The sequence below is a fragment of the Podarcis bocagei genome (assembly GCF_964188305.1).
Source record: "Podarcis bocagei genome assembly, chromosome: 4".
NCBI classification, from domain to species: Eukaryota; Metazoa; Chordata; class Lepidosauria; order Squamata; family Lacertidae; genus Podarcis; species Podarcis bocagei.
The window spans coordinates 67,659,080-67,680,608 of record NC_138128.1 but is presented as its reverse complement, the minus strand read 5'-3'; the positions used below and the strand labels follow the sequence as shown (position 1 = coordinate 67,680,608).

Below are 21,529 nucleotides of genomic sequence, written 5' to 3'. Positions count from 1 at the left end.
TTTTAAGTCTTTTTGCCAAAATGTCTGCAAAAATTTTGTAATCCACATTAAGTAAAGATATTGGGCGGTAGTTCTTCAATTGAGTCTTTTCAGTCTCTGTCTTTGGTATGAGTGAAATATATGCTTCTTTCCACGATTCAGGTGCCCTTTTTCCCTCAAGGATCTCATTACAGACTTCTTTCAGTGGTTGAATCAACCATTCCTTCAGTGATTTGTAGTATCTTGAAGTCAGCCCATCTGGTCCTGGAGATTTGCCTAGTTGCATATTCTGAATGGCAGCCTCTATCTCTTGCTCTGATATTCTCTGGTTCAAATCAATCTTGTTTTGATGAGAGATTTTTTGTAATCCAAATTTTCCAAGGAATTTGTCTATATCTTCTTCATTTTGCGGGCCTTGGGTATAAAGCTTTTTAAAATAGCCTAAGAAACAGTTTCTAATCTCATTAGGTTTAGATATGTTCTTTCCATCCACTTCTAGACTTGTGACTGTATTTAATTTCTGCCTTTTCTTCAATTGCCATGCCAGAAGTTTACCACATTTGTTTGCCGATTCGAATGTCTTTTGCTTCATCTGTTTTATCTTCCATTCAATCTCTAGGTTCATCAATTCCATATATTGTGACTGATATAGCTTAATCTCTCTTAAAATCTCCTGGGACTTTGGCTTTGCTCTTAGTTTTTTCTCTCCTTCCTTTATCTTTTCCAAAATCTTTTCTTTTTTCTCATTCTGTTTTTTCTTCTTTATTGAGTTTTGTTGAATCAAGAAGCCTCGCATCACGGCTTTACTTGCGTCCCAGATCACTCTTTTCTCAACGTCAGCCCTCAAATTTATTTCAAAATAGTCTTTTAAAGTTTTTTGGGCCTTCGTAAGAATTTCCTTGTCTCGAAAGAGGGTGTCATTCATTCTCCATCTAAATTGACCAGTTGATGTTAGTTTCATTTCCATCTTCACGGCGTTATGGTCGGAGCAAGTTTTTGGGCAGATTTCTACCTTCTTAATCTTTGGAGCCATACCACTAGTAATCCAGATTTGATCGATTCTGGTCCAGGTCAGCATTGCTTGGGAGAAAAAGGTTCCCTCTCTCTCCAGAGGGTTCCTTACTCTCCATATATCTATCAAGTCCATGTTTTCAGTCATTTCAAAGAAAGTCTTAGGCAGTCTCCCTTCCTTAGTGATTGTTAGTCTTTGTGACTTATCCATATTCGTAGAGACCACGCCATTCATGTCTCCCATCATTATCATATTATAGTCCAGATAGTCCGTAAGGGTTTCATGAAGTCTCTTAAAGAAGTCAGATTTGCCTTCGTTTGGTGCATAAATTCCAACAACTAACAGTTTTTCTCCTTGTACTTGTATCTCCACTGCCAAATATCTCCCTTGTTCATCTTTAAAAATCATTTTTGGGGCCCATTTTTCTTTCACATATATTACAACTCCTCTTTTCTTAACTTTATCTGATGAAACAAATTCTTGTCCTAGCCTTTTGTTTGTAAGTAGTCTCCTATGGGCTCTGGTTATGTGTGTTTCTTGTAGGCATATCAAATCCAATTGTTCTCTGTTCAAAATGTGAAATACTTGTCTTCTCTTCAAAGGCCCATTCAGTCCATTACAATTCCAGCTAAGGAATTGTAGAGCCATCTTATTGTTTTCTTATAGCTCCTCCAACAGCTCCAAGTTGTTGCTCTTCTTCTGATGGTAATGGTTTCTGTCCAATCGAAAGGTTGAGAATGTCTAGTGCTCTCCTCTGTTCTGCCAGTACGTCCACAGTCCCCTTCTGGAGGTCCTCCTGGTGTCTTGCCAGAAATTTATCTTTATCTTGGATTGTCTTTATTTTCACCTTTTTTAATTTATAGTCAAATGACAGTCCTTGTGGGAATTCCCACCTAAAACGGATGTTGTTTTTCTTTAGCAAGAGGGCCAAATCCTTGTAGAAGTTTCTTAAATCCAGGATGTATTTTGGGATGTCTTTAAAGATCTGTACAGTTGAGTTACCAATTTGAAGGGCCTTTTGAAAGTGTAATCCTAGGATTTTGTCTCTTTCTTCCTTGGATCTGAGTGTGATCAAGCAGTCTCTCGGGGTCTTTCTGTCCTGTTTTTTGCCCAGTCTAAAAGCTGTTGTGATTTTAAATTCGTCTTCCTCCAAATCCCAACAGCCCACAAACTCCCGTGTCAGGTATTCCGCGAGATTGTCTCTCTCATTCTCTGGAACCAACCTTAGTTTTAAGTTTCTCTCTTTTCTCTGTAAGTCCCATAAGGCCAAAGTTGCGTCGTGCTCATAGACCTTCTTGGCAATCGGTTCTAGTCTCTCCTGCGTCTCTCCAGCAGCAGCTTTCGCATCCTCGGCAATTTGGCGTGTGGTTGCGTTTTCCTCTACCAGTTTGTTGATGGATTCTGTATTCTGATTTAATCTTGCTGATATCTCTGTTAATTTTTGCGTATTTTCTGAAGTTTGTTTTGTCAAAGACTCCAGAGTTTGATTTATCTTAAGCAAGGCATCTGTCACCGCTTCCATAGAGGCAGCTGCTGCTTTTTCCTGTTCTGTTATTCCTGCTGGTCCTGGAGCTGCAGCTGAAATTGAGCCTCTTTTCTTTGACGACTGCTGTTGCAGCTGTTGTTGTTGTTGTCTTATTTTAGCTCTTGTGACAATCTCTTCCTGTGTACCACTCATGTCAAGGTCACTTCCCACGGGAGCTGTTCTGCTGGGAAATTCCACTGTCCTGGGCCGTGTCAAACATTCATTACCCTCTAGGGGGAGCAAATCAAAATGGCCATAAAGTAAAAAGTTCCAATACAAGAACAAAGGAGAATGTCCAAAGGTGTAAAAAAGAAGGATTTTACAGTCAGAGTCAATATTGCTATAAACTTGTAGCTGCAAATTGCCACAGTTTCACAGTTTCACAGTTTCACAGTCTATGTTGTTTCCCCTTGTATTACACTGTGGCCAATCACTGTATAAACTTTGTATCACAGTATCATAGTATTACTTTGTGGGCAAAGTCGGTTCAATGAGCTATTGCTCTGAGAAGGCAGACCGTTTCGTGCTTTTAGAGCGAGACAGCAGAGGATTTTGCTTGAAATAGATCTTGCAGATTTACAGTCTCATTCGTCTCCCCTCTGCCCTGCTAGCTAGAGGGGAGATCCAAAATCCCCGTGCCCGGTTCAGTTACTTAGAAAGCAAGTTTCATCGGATGCAAGTTTAAAGTTCCGCTGCTTTAAATTTCATGCAGTCGGGGGGAGGCAGACTTCCTTGATTTAACCCCCCGCTTTCAGCTCAATTTCTAAAGTTTCCCAATTGTTTTTCAGTTCCTACTCACGGGAATTCAGTCCAAATTTCTTTTCAGGAAGGAATCGGCGCTCTCCGCTAATGGCGACGCGGCTTCACTTCGCAGGCTGGGTAGCGACTCTCAGCACCGCGCTCACTCCCGATGTCGATCCGTAGCCTTTAAAAAGGCTCTTTCACGGTACCGGGGGGCGCAAATGGTGCCCACCGAGTCTCCTTGTTCTCAGGCTTCAGCGCCTGGGATTTTAGGGGTCCCCCGCTCGCCGTAGCGGGTAAGACCCGAACTTGCGAAGCAGTCCTTCTCCGGAGCTCGGAGGCAGGACCGCCATTAAGCGCTGGCACCGACCGGAAGTCCTCCTTTTACTGATGCGTCTGTTTCGACTCTCATCTTTTTTTGTAAATCCACATGCAGAAGTTGTTCTTCAGAGGCGAAGGCCCTTTTCAGTTCCTCAAACGCTCGCTCCGCCTCGTCAGTCCAAACAAATTTCTTCTTACTGCTGAGACAGTCTGTAATGGGCGCCGTCAGGTGAGCAAAGTTTCGGATGAACTTACGATAAAAGTTCCCAAACCCTAGGAACCTCTGCACATCCTTCTTTGTTTTGGGTGTTTTCCATTCCAGCACTGCCTGGACCTTTCCGGGATCCATGGCCAATCCCTTGTCTGACAGGCGGTACCCCAGGAATTCCACCTCCTTGGTATGAAACTGACACTTCTCCAGTTTCACCCACAGCCGGTTGGCTTGCAGCCTGCTCAACACTTCTCTGACGTCTCTCACATGCTGCTCCTCATTCTCAGAATACACCAACACGTCATCTAGGAAGGCCACGCAATTCTTGTAAAGCAAAGACCCCAGTACGTGGTTCATAAACGATTGGAAGCACGCCGAGCCTGCTTGTAGGCCGAAAGGCATTACTAAATATTCAAATGCCCCCAAAGGGGTGAACATGGTGGTTTTCCATTCATCCCCTTTCCTTACGCGTATCAGGTTGTACGCCCCCCTGAGGTCCAGCTTTGTAAAAATCTTTCCCTTCCGCACCCTGGTCAAAATGTCGTCAATCCTGGGCATAGGGAAGGCCACTGGTTCTGACACCGCGTTTAAAGCCCTGAAGTCACACACAAGTCTCGGCTTGTCCGTGCTTTTTTTTTATTCACAAAAAACACTGGGCTACCTCCCACCGCTCTGGACTCTCTGATGAAGCCTCGCTTCAGGTTCTTGTCAATAAACTCTCTTAGCTCCTGCATCTCTCTGTCTGACATGGCGTACAGCTTGCCTGCAGGGAGCTGTGCCCCAGGGAGTAAATTGATTTGACAGTCAAAGGGTCTATGCGGGGGTAGTTGGTCAGCTTCCCTTTCGCTGAACACGTCGCTGAGATCTGCGTATTGTCGTGGTACCTTCACCTTCTCCGTTACTTCCGTCCCTGCTAGGGTAGCTTGGGCCCCTGCTGCACCCTTTCCCTCCTTGCAGTGTTCTAAGCAATGTGCGGAACCAAAGGAAACCACTCTCTGATGCCAGCCCACCAGCGGATCATGTAACGCCAGCCAGCTCATCCCCAAAATAATAGGAGCCCCTCCCAAGGTGGCCACATTTAACGCTATCAGTTCGGTGTGCCTTGCCACCTTCATGATCATTGGAACGGCCTGACTTCTCCTCCCAACAGCTCCCTGCCATCGATCGTGGTCACCTGCAGGGGGTTGCTTAAAGGGATCGTCTGTATCTGGTGTTCAGCTGCAAACTCTTTGCTCATAAAATTGCAGGAGCTGCCTGAGTCCAACAGCGCCTTTATCTTTAGAGGGTATCCGTTTTGCAGCTCTAGTGACACCTCTATCACTAGGGCAGGTTTAGGAGGTTCTGGCGTAGGCACTTTCACTGCTCTTTGGCCTGGCTGCTGTGCCTCGACGGTGGCAGCCAGGCGTTGGCTTTTACTTGCTCCGGTATTTCCTCCACTCCTCCCTCAACAGCTCCCACCATCCCTTGCCATTCCTTCCTCTGGGGGCAGACTCTGGCAAAGTGACCTGGCTGTTGGCAGAGATAGCATTTCCGGGCGCCTTTTCCCTCCTTCTTACCCCCCTCACTGGGCTTTGAAACTGCGCGCGCGCTGTTCCGATTTCCATCGGCTCCGCCGGCGGGAAAGTTGGCTCTGGAATGTCTGGAATGCGGAACTCCTTCCACCGTTCCCCCTTCCCTTCCCGCCTCTCCAAGGCTCTCGCCTCCTGGCGCGCTCCTATGGTCAGCGCAGATTTGGTTAGCTGATCCATAGAAACCGCCCTGGGACTCCGGGAAAGTTCGTCTTTCACAGCCGAAGCAAGCCCTTCTTCAAAAAGCATTTGAATGGGCTCCGCCGATAAGTCCCACCCCAATCTGTGAACCAGCATGGTGAACTCAGTCCAGTACTCACGGACAGATCGGCTCCCCTGTTTGCAAGCCATTAGCTGTCTGCGCACCACTCCCTGCTCAATATCGCTGGAAAACATCAGATCCATTGCACGAAAGAACTTCATTGTGTCCTTTAGGACGTCATTATTCGTTGCCATCAGGGGTCTAACCCAGTCCCTCGCCCCCCTTTCAAGATGCCCAATCACGAAAGCCACTCGCGATTCCTCGTCAGGGAATTCATCAAACTGCACATTGAGGGCATATTGCATCTCTGTCCTAAAGGCATGGTAGTCCTTGGGGTCCCCCCCAAACTTCTGCACCAATCCTGGTACCTTTCTGGTGAACTGGGTGGCTTTCCCCTTCTTGTCTGCATCCTGAGCCCTTCTCTCCTCAAGCCTCGCCGTCTGCAGCGCCAGTTGGATCTCCAACGCTCGGTACCTTTCTTCCAAGCTTGGACCCGCTCCAACTCCTGCTTCTCCGGTTCCGGCTGGGATGATGAGCTGCTTGTGCGTAAAATTGTAGTCCCTCAGAGTTTGTGCAAGTCCACAAACCTCTGTCTGTGACGGAGCCCCTCAGACATGGCTGCTCTAGTTACTTGCAGATTCCGACAGTGGTTGCTTTCGGAATCGTTTCCAGCATAAAAGCTCCTTAACGGAAACACGTCTTCTGGACTCGCGGCGTGACAGTTTCCGGCGAGGTGTGGGTCTCTCTATGGGAGCTTCAGATCCCTCCCCACTGTTCTCGCTGGACGTGTTCCTGAGCCCTCCCTCTTGCTCGCTTTCCCTCAGAGACCCACCTCTCCCCCTGCTGGTTCCTGCTTCAGCTGCTGAGTCTCTCCCAGCCTCCGTGAGCCCTTCCACCACCTGTTCCTCCGATGGCAGTTCCCTGACAACACCTAACTACAAGTTCCTGGTTCCTGCTTCGTCTATCCTGTCTGCAGCCAAGTCGCCAATTGCTTCCATGGATTCTGCATGTACTCTGCTAGGTCTGGCTAAGGTCCTGCAACTAGTCAGAAAGTTGCGAAACACCGAATAGGTTTTACCAATCATCACACACTGTCTTTGGGAAATCTGGTGTCATGGGAGTCTGAACTGGCTTGCAGTTTTCCATGCCAAACTGCTCTATCAAATGAAGAATTTTCTCTTTCTGGCTCAGTAGGAAGCTTCCATCAGCTTCCTGCCTTACTCCCAAGTAATTGCTTACAGGCCCTAAGGCTTTAAGCTTAAACCTCTTTTCCAGCTGACTTGTGAGTTTCTGGATCTCATCTGTGGAACTCCCTGCTACAAGCAAATCATCAACAAAGACTAAGAACATTAGATATTTGTTGCCTGTCCCCTTGGTGTACAGGCATGGATCAGCCACACTCCTTTTAAAACCAAGTTTTACAAGGGCTTCATTTAAACACTGGTTACAACACCTTCCACTTTGTTTGAGACCATAAACAGCCTTTTTCAAATGCCATACTGCACCATTCCACTCTTCAAACCCAGGGGATTGTCTCATTAACACTTCATGGTCTTAATTTTCATGCAGATATGCAGCATCAACATCAAAATGGTGCACTGCTAATTATCCTACAGCAGCAATGGAAAGCATTAAATGAAAAGTTTCACTCTTTACAGTGGGAGAAAACACTTCATCATAACTCTCCCCTTTAATCTGAGTGAACCCTCTGGCTACTAATCTGGCTCGAAAACATGGTTTTCCTTATATAAACCCACTTGCAGACACCACTCTGCCACCAGGTGGTGGCATTATGACCTCAAACACTTGGTTACGTTTAAAAGAGTCCATTTCTTCTTTCATAGCTTGTTGCCACAAAGCACATTCCCCAGGGGGTAAGTCTAAGACTTCATTATAACTTTGTGGTTCCACACAACTCACATTGCATACTCTCACTCTTCCTAGGGTCAAACGCTGAGGAGGTATACCCTTGTTTGAATGCTGGGAGTGCCTAGGCACAACTCCTTCTTCTTCCCCCCTTATCTCTGGCTCTTCTACCTCTTCCTCTAGAGAAGAAGTATTATCTATTGCCACCACATCTTTTGGGGAAATCTGTGCCGTCGCCTCCTCCTGGTCCTGTGTTGCCAATGGGTGAGAAGAAACCTCTTCTCTTACTTGCAGGGGCAGTAGGCAATCTGGGTCCATCTGTCCTGGTCAGCAAAGTCTGCGCTTCATGACAGAACCATGTGTCCTGGGTGTAAATTGAAACACCACCCTTTGTCATAGGGCTGGTATCCCTCAAACTGCAATCTCTGTGCTCTAGCGCCCCCTTTCTGGTGCTGAGCTTTGGGGTTATTTACATGTGCCCAAGAACCCCAGTTATGGAGCATTGTCCACTGTGGTTCTTTCCCAAACAATACACGATAAGGAATATCTTTTATAGAGCTAGATCAGGTTCTATTAATCAAAACGTTTGCTGTGAGGAAAGCCTCACCCCACAGCCCATGGTTGTGACCCAATCCTGCATTCACTAGCAGGCAGTCCTTTACTGACCGCATTACAACCCCATGTCTTTCACACAGACCATTTTCAGCAGGGCTATAAGGATTAGTCAAACATGAGTGATCCCCTTACGTCACAACCATGCCCCAAATTGTTTGTTTAGAAATTCTCTGCCCCTATCTGTTTGCAACTGCACAACAGGGGGAGCGAAGAGCTTTTCAGCTTGGGCAACCCATTCTCTGAATGTGGGGAAACACTCTGATTTCTGCTTTAACAAAAACAACCAACTAAAACATTATTTATCATCTATTACCAGAAAAGCATATCTGGCGCCCCCTTCAGTCTTCTGTGGGAAAGGGCCTATCACATAGAATCATAGAGTTGGAAGAGACCACAAGGGCCATCGAGTCCAACCCCCTGCCAAGCAGGAAACACCATCAGAGCACTCCTGACATATGGTTGTCAAGCCTCTGCTTAAAGACCTCCAAAGAAGGAAACTCCACCACACTCCTTGGCAGCAAATTCCACTGTCGAACAGCTCTTACTGTCAGGAAGTTCTTCCTAATGTTTAGGTGGAATCTTCTTTCCATTGCTCCGTGTCCGCTTCTCTGGAGCAGCAGAAAACAAACCTTTCTCCCTCCTCTATGTGACATCCTTTTATATATTTGAACATGGCTATCATATCACCCCTTAACCTCCTCTTCTCCAGGCTAAACATGCCCAGCTCCCTTAGCTGTTCCTCATAAGGCATCGTTTCCAGGCCTTTGACCATTTTGGTTGCCCTCCTCTGGACACGTTCCAGTTTGTCAGTGTCCTTCTTGAATTGTGGTGCCCAGAACTGGACACAGTACTCCAGGTGAGGTCTGACCAGAGCAGAATACAGTGGCACTATTACTTCCCTTGATCTAGATGCTATACTCCTATTGATGCAGCCCAGAATTGCATTGGCTTTTTTAGCTGCCGCGTCACACTGTTGGCTCATGTCAAGTTTGTGGTCAACCAAGACTCCTAGATCCTTTTCACATGTACTGCTCTCAAGCCAGGTGTCACACATCTTGTATTTGTGCCTCTCATTTTTTTTGCCCAAGTGCAATACTTTACATTTTTCCCTGTTAAAATTAATCTTGTTTGTTTTTGCCCAGTTCTCTAATCTGTCAAGGTCGTTTTGAAGTGTGATCCTGTCCTCTGGGGTGTTAGCCACCCCTCCCAGTTTGGTGTCATCTGCAAATTTGATCAGGATGCCCTTGAGTCCATCATCCAAGTCGTTGATAAAGATGTTGAATAAGACCGGGCCCAAGACAGAACCCTGTGGCACCCACTAGTCACTCTTCTCCAGGATGAAGAGGAACCATTGATGAGCACCCTTTGGGTTCGGTCAGTCAGCCAGTTACAAATCCACTGAGTGGTAGCATAGTCAAGACCGCATTTTACCAGCTTCTTTACAAGAATATCATGGGGCACCTTGTCAAATGCTTGCTGAAATCAAGGTAGGCTACATCCACTGCGTTCCCTTCATCTACCAGGCTTGTAATTCTGTCAAAAAACGAGATCAGGTTAGTCTGACATGACTTATTTTTCAGAAATCCATGCTGACTATTGGTGATCACAGCATTCCTTTCTAGGTGCTCATAGACTGTTTGCTTAATGATCTGCTCCAGAATCTTCCCTGGTATTGATGTCAGACTGACTGGGCGGTAATTATTTGGGTCCTCTCTTTCCCCCTTTTTGAAAATAGGGACAACATTTGCCCTCCTCCAGTCTGCTGGGACTTCGCCTGTTCTCCAGGAATTCTCAAAGATGACTGCCAGTGGTTCTGAGATCACATCTGCCAGTTCTTTTAATACTCTTGGATGCAGTTCATCTGGCCCTGGAGACTTGAATACATCTAAACTAGCCAAGTATTCTTGTACTATCTCCTTAGTTATTCTGGGCTGTGTTTCCTCTGCTGAATCATTTGCTCCAAATTCTTCAGGTCGGGCATTGTTTTCTTTATCGGAGAAGACTCAGGCAAAGAAGGCATTGAGGAGTTCAGCCCTTTCTGTGTCCCCTGTTTGCATTTCACCATCTTCTCCTCTAAGTGACCCCACTGTTTCTTTGTTCTTCCTTTTGCTACGAACATACCCATGAAAGCCTTTTTTGTTGCTTTTAACCTCTCTAGCAAGCCTGAGTTCATTCTGTGCTTTAGCTTTTCTGACTTTGTGTCTACACGTGCTGGCTATTTGTTTGAATTCCTCTTTGGTGGTTTCCCCCCTTTTCCATTTTTTGTACACATCCTTTTTTAATCTTAACTCAGTTAAAAGTTCTTTAGATAGCCACCCTGGCTTCTTTAGGCACCTTCCATGTTTCCGTCTCATTGGTATTGCCTGACGTTGTGCTTTTACTATCTCCCTCTTAACAAACTCCCAGCCATCATGAACTCCCTTTCCTTTTAGTATTACTGTCCATGGGATCTCACCCAGCACTTCCCTAAGTTTTATGAAGTCGGCTTTCTTAAAGTCAAGAAATTGAGTCCTAGTATGCTTGGCTGCTCCTTTCCGCTGTATAGTAAACTTCAGAAGAGCATGATCACTCGCGCCTAATGATCCTTCCACTTCTACCCCACTAACCAGCTCATCAACATTGGTTAGGACCAGATCTAAAATGGCTGTTCCTCTTGTTGCTTCTCCCACTTTCTGGACAATGAAGTTGTCTGCAAGGCCAGTGAGGAATCTGTTTGACCTTATGCTCTTGGCTGAGTTTGACATCCAACAAATGTCTGGGTAATTGAAGTCCCCCATTACTACTATCTCCCTTCCTTTTACATGCTTGGCCATCTGTTCCAGGAAGGCATCATCTATGTCCTCCGTTTGGCTTGGGGATCTATCGCAAACTCCCACAATGGGGTCTCTGTTATTCTTCTTTCCCTTAATTTTGACCCAAATGCTCTCACTTTGGCTTTGAGGTTCTAAATCTTGGATCTCTTCACAGGTATACACATCCCTGACATATAACGCCACTCCTCCTCCTTTCTTGTCTGGTCTGTTTCTCTGAAATAGATTGTATCCCCCCATTATTACATTCCAATCGTGGGACTTATCCCACCAGGTTTCAGTGATGCCTATTATGTCATATTTAGTTTGCTGTACCAAGAGCTCAAGCTCATCTTGTTTATTTCCCATGCTTTGCGCATTAGTGTACAGACATTGAAGTCCATTAATCATTCCCCCGTGTCTCTTATTTAAGGATTTTTTCCTCCCACCACTAGGTCTGCGTGCTGTTTGCTCCATTTGGTCTATGACATTTGTATGATCATCTTCATCAATTGATAGACTCCTACCTTGAGGAGCACTGTCTCCCTCCCCCACATTAGTCAGTTTAAAGCCCTCCTGATGAGGTTTCTGAGATTTTTGGCAAAAACATTCCTCCCAACCGTTGTGAGGTGCAGCCCATCGCTTGCCAGAAGTCCATCTTCAAGAAACTGCAGTCCATGATCTAAGAATCCAAACCGTTCCTGTTTACACCATTTGTGAAGCCAGCTGTTCACTTCCCCTTTTTTACACCTCTCTCCCTGGGCCACGTTGTTCAACTGGGAGGACAGATGAGATGACAATTTGTGCATTTAGTTGCTTCAATTTCCTGCCGAGAGCCTCGTAGTCTCTTTTGATCTTCTGGAGGCTATTGCTTGCAGTGTCATTGGTTCCCACATGAACCAAGAGGAAGGGGTATTTGTCAGTGGGTTTTATGATTCCTTGCAGTCGTTCAGTTACATCTTGGATCTTAGCCCCGGGGAGACAGCACACTTCCCAAGACATCTTGTCAGGCCCACAGATGACTGCTTCTGTTCCCCTCAGTAGGGAATCCCCTATCACCACTACACGCCTCCTCTTAGGTTTGGTTGGGGTTCTTCCGTGAGCTGTCCGTTCCAAGGTCACCTGCACATTCCCTGAGGACTGACTTTGCTGCTCGTCTTCATATACCTGATCGACTGTAATGAGGGAGAGATCCTCAAATGGAGTCTGCTCTTCATCTTCCATGCTAACCACCCAAAGATACAAAAAACCATCTGAAAGCAGCAGGTCTTATTAAAGCTTTTGGTGTTCTTCTATATTGCTCATTCACCTATGTCTCCTATTTTACTTAGGGACTCCCACATTACTTAGGGATACTTAAGGATAAGCCAGCTGGTGAGTGGGATCCCATGTAAATCAAATCCTGAAGAGTAAGGAGTTTTCATTCAGATGAATCAGGAAGAGGTTTGCATTGGAATCTTCAACTAAAACAGAGAGAGAATTATTTCAAGAGCATTGTGCAAAGTGTTTTGAAGTCATTCATTGTTACATCAGGTTACTGACAAATGTGTGGCCCTACCCTGCTCTTAATTTTGGCCTATAAAACTTATCTTAATAAGAATCTGGCCTGTGGAGCTAAATAGGTTACCCAATCCTGATGTACAGGAATAAAAATCTTAAACAGAGCCATTTCAAAGTGTATTTAGGACTGTAGTCTAAGGGCTTGTCCACACTTCCTCTTGTCCCGTACACAGAAAAGAAGTTTTCTGTTTATCCTGCACTTTCTAGGTACAGATCTGAGTGGTTTTGCCTTTGCCTCACTGCCCCCCCCCCGAAAACCTGCTCTTTAGCTATAAACGTGGGGCTACCTTTTGAAGGTGACCCAGAAACTACAACTAATCCAGAACACGGCAGCTAGACTGGTGACTGGGAGCGGCCACAGAGACCACATAACACTGGTCTTGAAAGACCTACATTGGCTCCCAGTACGTTTCCGAGCACAATTCAAAGTGTTGGTGCTGACCTTTAAAGCCCTAAACGGCCTTGGTTCAGTATATCTGAAGGAGCGTCTCCACCCCCATCATTCTACCCAGACACTGAGGTCCAGCACCGAGGGCCTTTTGGCAGTTCCCTCACTGCGAGAAGCCAAGTTACAGGGAACCAGGCAGAGAGCCTTCTCGGTAGTGGCACCTTCCCTGTGGAATGCCCTCCCACCAGATGTCAAAGAGAACAACAACTACCAGACTTTTAGAAGACATCTGAAGGCAGCCGTGTTTAGGGAAGCTTTTAATGTTTGATGTATTATAGTGTTTTAATATTGTTTTGGAAGCCGCCAGAGTGGCTGGGGAAGCCCAGCCAGATGGGCGGGGTATAAATAAATTATTATTATTATTATTATTATTAATCACAACAAATGACAATCTGCAGAACACCTGATTGCCATTTGTTCCGATTCAGCTCTAAAGATCAGGTTTCCCTAAGGGAAAGTGGTGGAGCAAACAGAGCCCCACCAGCACAAATCTCTCTGTGGCTATTCCAAACAGTTCAATGGGACTTACTCCCAGAGAAGCATGTCTAGGATTGCAGCCCAAGTCAGAAAATCAGAGTCAGAAAAGACCAACTCCTTCAAACCCTACTGCAGCCACCAGAGCCGTAAGGATCATCCTACAATACCACAATTGATCCTAAACAGAGAAGAGGTTCATGGCAAGCCGCATTTAGGAAGAGACAACTCCAGATGGCTCAGAGAAACAAGCCAATTTCCAATACCTCTCTACAAAACACTCAAATTCTCACGGGCAGAGGAAATACAGATCCATATCCTTCACTGTCACAAGTCCACGACATGTGCCATATGTGGTCAAAGAAGTCCTGCACCTCTTTATCAGCCTGTTCTCATGATCAGCCATTTAAAGCTGAAATCTATACACAAAACTTATTTTAACATAACTGAGGATTTAGGTGCTACCTGAGCCCAGTGAAGCATGGTCTGGACTGATGTCCCAGCTGGACTGTGAGAAAAATATACCGTATTTTTTGCTCCATAAGACACATTTTTTTTCCTCCTACAAAGTAAGGGGAAATGTGTGTGCATCTTATGGAGTGAATGCAGGCTGCGCAGCTATTGCTGAAGCCAGCAGAGCAAGAGCTGTGCAGCACCTCTTGTTCTGCTGGCTTCCCAGTGAAGCAGGAGGAGGAATGGAAGGGAGCCCTTACGGAGCCCCTTCCATTCCTCCTCCCGCTTCGCTGAAGAGGCGCTGTGCAGCTATCACTGAAGCCAGAACAGCAAGAGAGAGAGCTGCGCAGCTTGCTCTGGCATTTCAGGGAAGTGTGATATTCAAGGGCAGAGAACTTTCCTGGCACCTGTCTCCCCCTGCTGGAACTATGAGCCTTCTGTTGTAGCCCAGCCTATTTCTGCTGTTGTGTTGTTGTGCTGGCAGTGGTTCCCAACCCCTGACCACCTGAATATCACTCAGGGTCACGGTGGGCTACTAAATTACTTTTCTGCCTTTTGTTGAATAATTGCAATATACCGTACTAGAGCACAGATTAGTAACCCTTTCGGACTTGCTTAGGGGAAAAAAAAACATGTTGTAAGCTGTCTTGAGCATTTGTATTTGGATGGCAGGAATAGTATTTTGAAATTAGATAGATAGATAGATAGATAGATAGATAGATAGATAGATAGATATAGATAGATAGATAGACGGATGATAGATAGAGAGATAGAGAGATAGAGAGATAGACAGATAGATAGATGATAGCATAGGTAGAGTGAATAGTTGTAGAATCCAGCACTTGTTGCCAAATATGCCTTAACTAAAGCAAATACAACACAAAAAGATAAATAGCTTACAATATTCATAGAGGCTTCTGGATCCAGGTATTTTCTTCTTGGAAGTGTTTTTGAAGTAACAAGGGCTTGGACCAAACCTGCCCCTCTTATGAGGAACCACATCCTTGATCTGTGTGGAAACAAATCCATCTTTCAGCACAAATATACAAGACTGGTCCTCCACACAGCTAGATTAAACCAACTGTCAAAAAGATGCACTGAAAGCTATATTATATTTCACAGAAAGAAATGGCAGATAACATGGCTTACATAGCTTGCAACTAACTGTTCGTCAAGAACAGACAGTGCTTTCCTGGATGGGGTGGGGGAGCCCCAGCCAGTTCTCTCCAGTTAATATGATTAGTTTGGCCTTACCCAATTTCCAGCAGCATCTGGAGGACCAAAGACTTGACACCCCTCCTCTCCCCCCCCCGTGTTGTTAAGCATTCAATAGTGGCTGAAATTGCTTAGGTTTAGTAACAAATGTGGTAGCTTCAGCTTTTGGAAACTGGAGCTCACTTTGCTCGGATATGTGACTTAATTTGGAATGTGGTGGAGAGGGGCACGTATGATGCCTTGAGCTCTTTCTAGGAAAGGTGTGATAAAAAGGAAAGATTAAAAAAAATAAGGCTACAATCCTACGCACATTTACTTGAGAGCAAGCTCTGCTGAATGATGAAAGTTATTTTTGAGCAAACCTGTTGAGACACATCTCAACTTCAAGCAGTAACTATTGTCCAACAAAGCCCAAAGCTTCCAATATTATTATTTTTATGGCTGTCATGCACTGTGTTGCCTAACCATCAAGTTCTTACAGTTGTGACAACAGCTATTATCACATGGGTTTAGAACCTGTTTTAAGCAGCATTTATGTAATCTGTTGATAAGGCAATTCTGGAAAGTAGCAGAAGAGTCCCATGATGACACACTGAAGTTTTAACAGACCTATTTTAAATGCTATACTATTTATTGATGCATCAATAAAAGGGAGGGGGAGAATGAATTCAGTTGTTCAAGGCTGTGATTCTATGCTCAGTTATTCAGGAATAAGCCCCATTAAGACACAGAGGGACTCACTTCGGAGTAGATGTGTGAAGGATTGTGCCATTTACATTAAAAAGTCAAACTGTCCTCCAATCAAATAATTGTCTAGTAACTGTCCTCCAATCAAATAATTTTATTATTTATACCCCCACCCATCTGGCTGGGTTGCCCCAGCAACTCCGGGTGGCTTCCAACACATAAAAGCATAATGAAACGTCAAACACTTAAAAAAAAAATTGGTTGCTATAAAATAAAGTTTCCCCTTAAAGTGGTGAGATTATCATTTCTACAAGGCTGCAATTGCAGGCCACATTACAAACTGAATGGGGGTTCTGACTGAGGATGGTTACAACTGCAAGGTGACTTCACCCCACCTGCCCGGCAGTCATCGGAGTAAACATGGTTAGGATTGTAGTGGGAGCCCAGAATAAAATTTAAAATACTAACAGATGCAAAGGAAAGAGGGGGGTTTGCCCTGCCGGACTTAAGGTTATATTATGAAGCTGCAGCTTTCTGCTGGATGAAAGATTGGTTACTTATTGAGAACACTGGTGTCCTGGATCTGGAAGGGTTTAACAATGCTTTTGGATGGCATGCTTATTTGTGGTACGGCAAGGTAAAGGTTCACAAAGCCTTCAAGAACCATATTGTCAGGAAAGCAATATTTAATGTCTGGATAAAATACAAAGACTTATTAGAAAATAAGACCCCAAGGTGGTTATCACCAATGGAAGCTAAGGCTCGGAAAAGACTCAATATGGAGGCCGTATGGCCGAAGTATTGGGAAATAATAGAAAAAGTTGGAGATACTTGGAGGTTGCAGAGTTTGGAGAAAATAAAAACAAAGTGCGAGATTGGTTACACTACGCTCAGATTAAGGAGGTTTTTAATTTGGATAAAAAGATAGGTTTCCAGGTGGAAAAATCGAAATTAGAAACAGAACTGTTAGAATCTAAGACTAAGGTACTTTCAAAAATGTATAACTTGCTGTTAAAATGGAACACTCAAGATGAAACAGTTAAATCAGCCATGATAAAATGGGCTCAGGACATTGGGTACAACATTATGTTTGCTGACTGGGAAAGGTTATGGACCACCGGTGTGAAGTTCACGGCTTGTAATGCCTTGAAAGAAAATATAATGAAAATGATATATAGGTGGTACATGACCCCAGTCAAGCTTGCAAAAATATACCATTTGCATGATAACAAATGTTGGAAATGTAAGGAGACTGAAGGAACATTCTTTCACCTCTGGTGGACCTGTCCAAGAGTGAAGGCCTTCTGGGAAATGATTTATAATGAGTTAAAAAAGGTATTTAAGTATACCTTCCCTAAGAAACCAGAGGCTTTCCTCTTGGGCATCGTGGGCCAGAAGGTGTTAAAGAAGGACAGAACTTTTTTTATGTACGCAACAACAGCAGCAAGAATACTTATCGCAAAATATTGGAAGACACAAGATTTGCCCACACTGGAAGAATGGCAGACGCAGCTGATAGACTATATGGAGTTGGCCGAAATGACTGGCAGAATTCGAGACTTGGGAGAAGAAACAATGGAAGAGGACTGGAAAAAGTTTAAGGACTATTTACAAAAACAGTATAAACTGTATGAATGCTAAGAACTGCACGACTGAAAATAACAGGGTACCAGCAATTTAGTTGAAAGACATATGAGACTAAGTGATGTTTAAGAAAAGGATGAAATTTGAAGTAATATTATGTTTAAACCAAGCTGATAAGTATTTGACAAAAACTATTCGAAGTTTGAGACATAATATTTGAGAAGTACAAAATAAGAATTGAAATAAGGTAATAAATTGCTGTTTATAACTTTATTACTGAGAACGCAGGGAAGGGAGATGTGAGGAAGTCCAGTTAGTTATGAAGAAATGTATTATGACTTTTTTCTATTTTATGCTTATGTTTTTGTTTTTCTTTGTTCATTAATCTTTGGTGAAGGGTGATATATGTTTGGTGACTTTTCTTTGTTTGAAATTTGCAATAAAAATATTTATTTAAAAAAAAAGGATTGTAGTGGGAGATTTGGGAAACCCCACGCCCCCTTCCTCCCCACCCACCCCGACCCCGTTATTTGCCTCCGGCCTTGACAGTACTCTGGCAGCAAATCCAAGCCCATGAAACCGAAGGGGACTTACTCTTGTGCAAAATTGCCGCGGGAGCCCTCAGAAGCTCGCTCGCTCTCTCCCCTCGGTTTCTCGCCTCCTCAGCAGGCCGTAACGCTCCCTCCCAACCCTCCTGCCCGAGAAGCTCCTCCCGCTCGGCTCCTCCGCCCCTCCGCTCCGGAGGAGAGAGAGAAGCCACTTCATTCCCGCTGCTCGCGTCGGCAGCACCAGACTGAAACGCCCCGTCGGAGCGCATTTCCGCTTGGCGGCTGCAGCTCCATGAAGACCCAACCTGCCCCAGGGAAAAGGGAAGCTGCTCGCGACGCAGGCAGGGACTTGGCGGCGCTGCCACTCGGGCTCCTTCAGGGGGCGGGTGGCTTTTCCATGCGCCCCGGGGAGACAGCATCTCACGAGCACTTCCGCGCAGCGGCGTAGCTAGCCGCTCGGGGGCCCGGGGCGGCGCGCGCGTCCTGCAGCCAGGGGCGAGTGCCATGGGGGCGAGCCATGGCAGGGCGCGCTGCGTGGAGCCTCGCTGCAGCCTCCCCCTCAGCTGTAGGGAGGCTGAGGCAGAGGCCAGCGCGGAGCTTGCGGGCAGTCCGCCCGCCGACGCATGGCTCAGGCACGCTGCAGGCGCCGAGGTGTGGCGCCCATTGCCCCTCGCCTAGCTACCAGTGGCATAGGAAGGGGTGCGCGGTGGGTGCGGGACTGAAACGACAGACGAGGCTCCAGCAACCACACCGCCAAGTCCGCCGGTCCTGCAATCCCTGGCACGCTGACTTGGAAGTACAGTGGTACCTCGGGTTGCATACGCTTCAGGTTACAGACTTCGCTAACCCAGAAATAGTACCTCGGGTTAAGAACTTTGCTTCAGGATGAGAACAGAAATAGTGCTCCGGCGGCGCGGCAGCAGCAGGAGGCCCCATTAGCTAAAGTGGTGCTTCAGGTTAAGAACAGTTTCAGGTTAAGAACGGACCTCCGGAACGAATTAAGTACGTAACCAGAGGTACCACTGTAAGTCCCGTGGCTTTCGATGACCCTTATTCCCCGCTAAGTTTGCATTGGATTGTGTATTACAACGTGCTGCTTTCATGAATGAGATCCTGACAGCATAGAACACCTGCGGCGGAAGATCAGCGCTACTTCCCCATTTGCTACGAGGCCAAGCTCAAGGTATCACTATTAGTACTGTATACTGTATAAAGCCCGTCACAGCTAGGGAGCAGTTTACTTCCAGGATTGCCATTCCCCATACTGTATATGTCCACTCCAGCAGTTTGATCTATTGAACCAGCCCTGTTGCATTTTACAGGTACCCCATAATACCAGTTCTGCACGTATGGAACCATAGAATTGTACAGTGGAACCCACACAGGAACCCACAACGCATTGGTCTTCTCCCTAAACATACAGATTTATTCCCCCCCCCCCCCCCAACAAGCAATGTTGCGAGACTGGCTAGATATTTGTATTCTTGCTTTCAAACATTAGGGAAAGGTTGGGGCAGCGTCTCTCTTTTTTGATACATGTTACAAAAGCAGTGTCTCCCAGCTAAAAATGTTACGGACCACTTACAAAGTATCACTGGTAAGTGACAATGCACCATCTTGTGGCAGAAAGCAGCATCAACTTGCTTTAAATTGTAGCTTGCTCCAGAAATGCTTCCAAATTAAAGCAGAAAGGACAGCATTAAGAATTCCCATCTAGGATTTTCTGAACTTCAGACTTTGCATATTCAATCACAATGACAGCTACTTCTGGGGTACTTCCTCCCTTTTTTCAAATTCACCTGCCTGCCACCCTATGTCTGCTGGTACCACTCCTTCTATTGGATCACTGCTGGGGTGGCTAAGGGAAGACCTGTGAGTATAACAGGTTTGTGGCCTCAGATAGGAACACCTGTTAACACCATATAGCATTATTTTAAGTGTTGTGTGTACACTTGTGTGTCTATTGTGGCAGAGCAGTGCCTCTACAATGCGAAGCAGCAATACCACTGAACGGTCACTGATAAACTAGAATTATGAGGTAAATATTATGCATTGGTTTCTGGGGATGGGAGAGAGTAGGGGTCTATTGTTTCAGACAGACAACAGGAAGCAGACTCGGGAGGCACAGTACTACCTATAAGGGTATTCTGTTATCCAAAATCTTTGTTCTGAATTTTCAGGCATTTCTGCCATGATTGAGCATTCTTACGGACTTTCCAGTCAACTATTTTAAATTAAGCTCATTGAAATTCCACCAGGGATCTCTGCTTTCTGTAACACAAGTAATTTCCTTCCACTATCCAATCTTGCTTGGATAAGACAGGGGTCCTTCATATGTACAATTTTTGTGATTAAAAGCCTTCATTAGAAAGATCTTTCCAGAGTACAATACTTGCATCTGTGGGAACAACACACAGAGATCACTTTTAGTTTCAGTTATATTTTTATTCAATGCTGTCATTTCCTCCCAAAAAAGCTTAGACAAACATGAGACACAGTGCATGGGCTTCCCAGAGTGATTTCTTCAACAAAGTTTAATATTTGCAACTATGCTTCCTTGTTTTTGTTATTAAAATATTAATTTGCACCCAAAGCAGAAAATGGCATATAATAGTAAGGTAAAAAAGCGGGCATAACTACAAGTATCAGTTTTCATATTTAGGGGAAGTGGTTAGAATGTCTTAATATTGCACATAAAATGTAGAACTGATATTTGCTGATTTTACAAAACAACCCAAAGTAAAAAGTATTTTTATTTTTTAAAAAAACTTTATTAAAGCATTATGAATAATGTTAACTTGTCAGATCCCCATTTCCATCTGTTAATTACAGTTCAGTGCAAAAGTTCGAAAAATTAAGAGAATCAGAGCATAAAGAATCAGAGCATAGACACACTATAATTGAGCACCTTTGGTAGTCAGTCTATGCACTACCGTTCATTTCATCTCTGCAGGAAAAAAACACGTCTCCAAGTTGCAAACTGAACTTTGCTTTATAAAATCCAAACCATTCCTTTTAATCATTCTTTATGGATCTGTGAAGTTGCAAAAAGAGTCATTTTCCATATAAGCTAGTTCTGAATTTAGTTAATAAAAATATTTCATGCCATCTCAATTCTGAATTCATCTCACAGTTTGAACATATATTTTCACAACACTTCTTTGATATAGAAAAAAGCTCCATAGGGTCTGAAATATCAAGGAGGTAGGTAGTATTGGCAGTGGCATAGCGTGGGGGGTGCAGGGGGTGCCGGCCGCACCGGGCGCAACATCTGGGGGGGGCGCTCGCACTCGCAGCTCTCTGCCCCTACCTGGCTCACTCACTCTCTCTCACTGCAGTGCTGGCTGTGCGAATCCGAGCCAAGCTGCTGGGTCGCCGCCCACTGTGGAGGGGGTGGGTGCCAGGCGTGCGGTGCGGAGAGAGAGCGAGGGACTATCTGGGGGAGGGACAGTGCAGCGGCCGCCCAGCGCAGCGCTGAGCGCGGGAGAGAACCATACCAGACCAGACCAGGCAGCAGCAAGAAGCTGGCAGCGGCGGCAGGTTAGGGGGCGCAAATTACTTGCCTTGCCCCGGGTTAGGAGGCACAAATTACTTGCCTTGCCCCGGGTTAGGGGGCGCAAATTACTTGCCTTGCCCCAGGTGCTGACAACCCACGCTATGCCGCTGAGTAT

The 21,529-nt window shown here is 45.3% G+C and overlaps 1 protein-coding gene across 1 annotated transcript in view; it reads right to left on the bottom strand.

Annotated features, from left to right (window-relative positions):
- The window catches only part of LOC308584781 (putative lysosomal acid lipase/cholesteryl ester hydrolase), a 40,812-nt gene extending 22,924 nt beyond the window's left edge, over positions 1-17,888 (bottom strand). Inside the window, exons 1-2 of the mRNA XM_081189848.1 lie at positions 17,845-17,888; positions 14,725-14,833 (exon numbers count right to left, since the gene is read on the bottom strand). Of these exons, the coding sequence (XP_081045974.1) occupies positions 14,725-14,833; positions 17,845-17,885 (150 nt within the window). The 5' untranslated portion in view covers positions 17,886-17,888. The remainder of the gene's footprint in view (positions 1-14,724; positions 14,834-17,844) is intronic.
- Between the last annotated feature and the right edge of the window lie 3,641 nt (positions 17,889-21,529).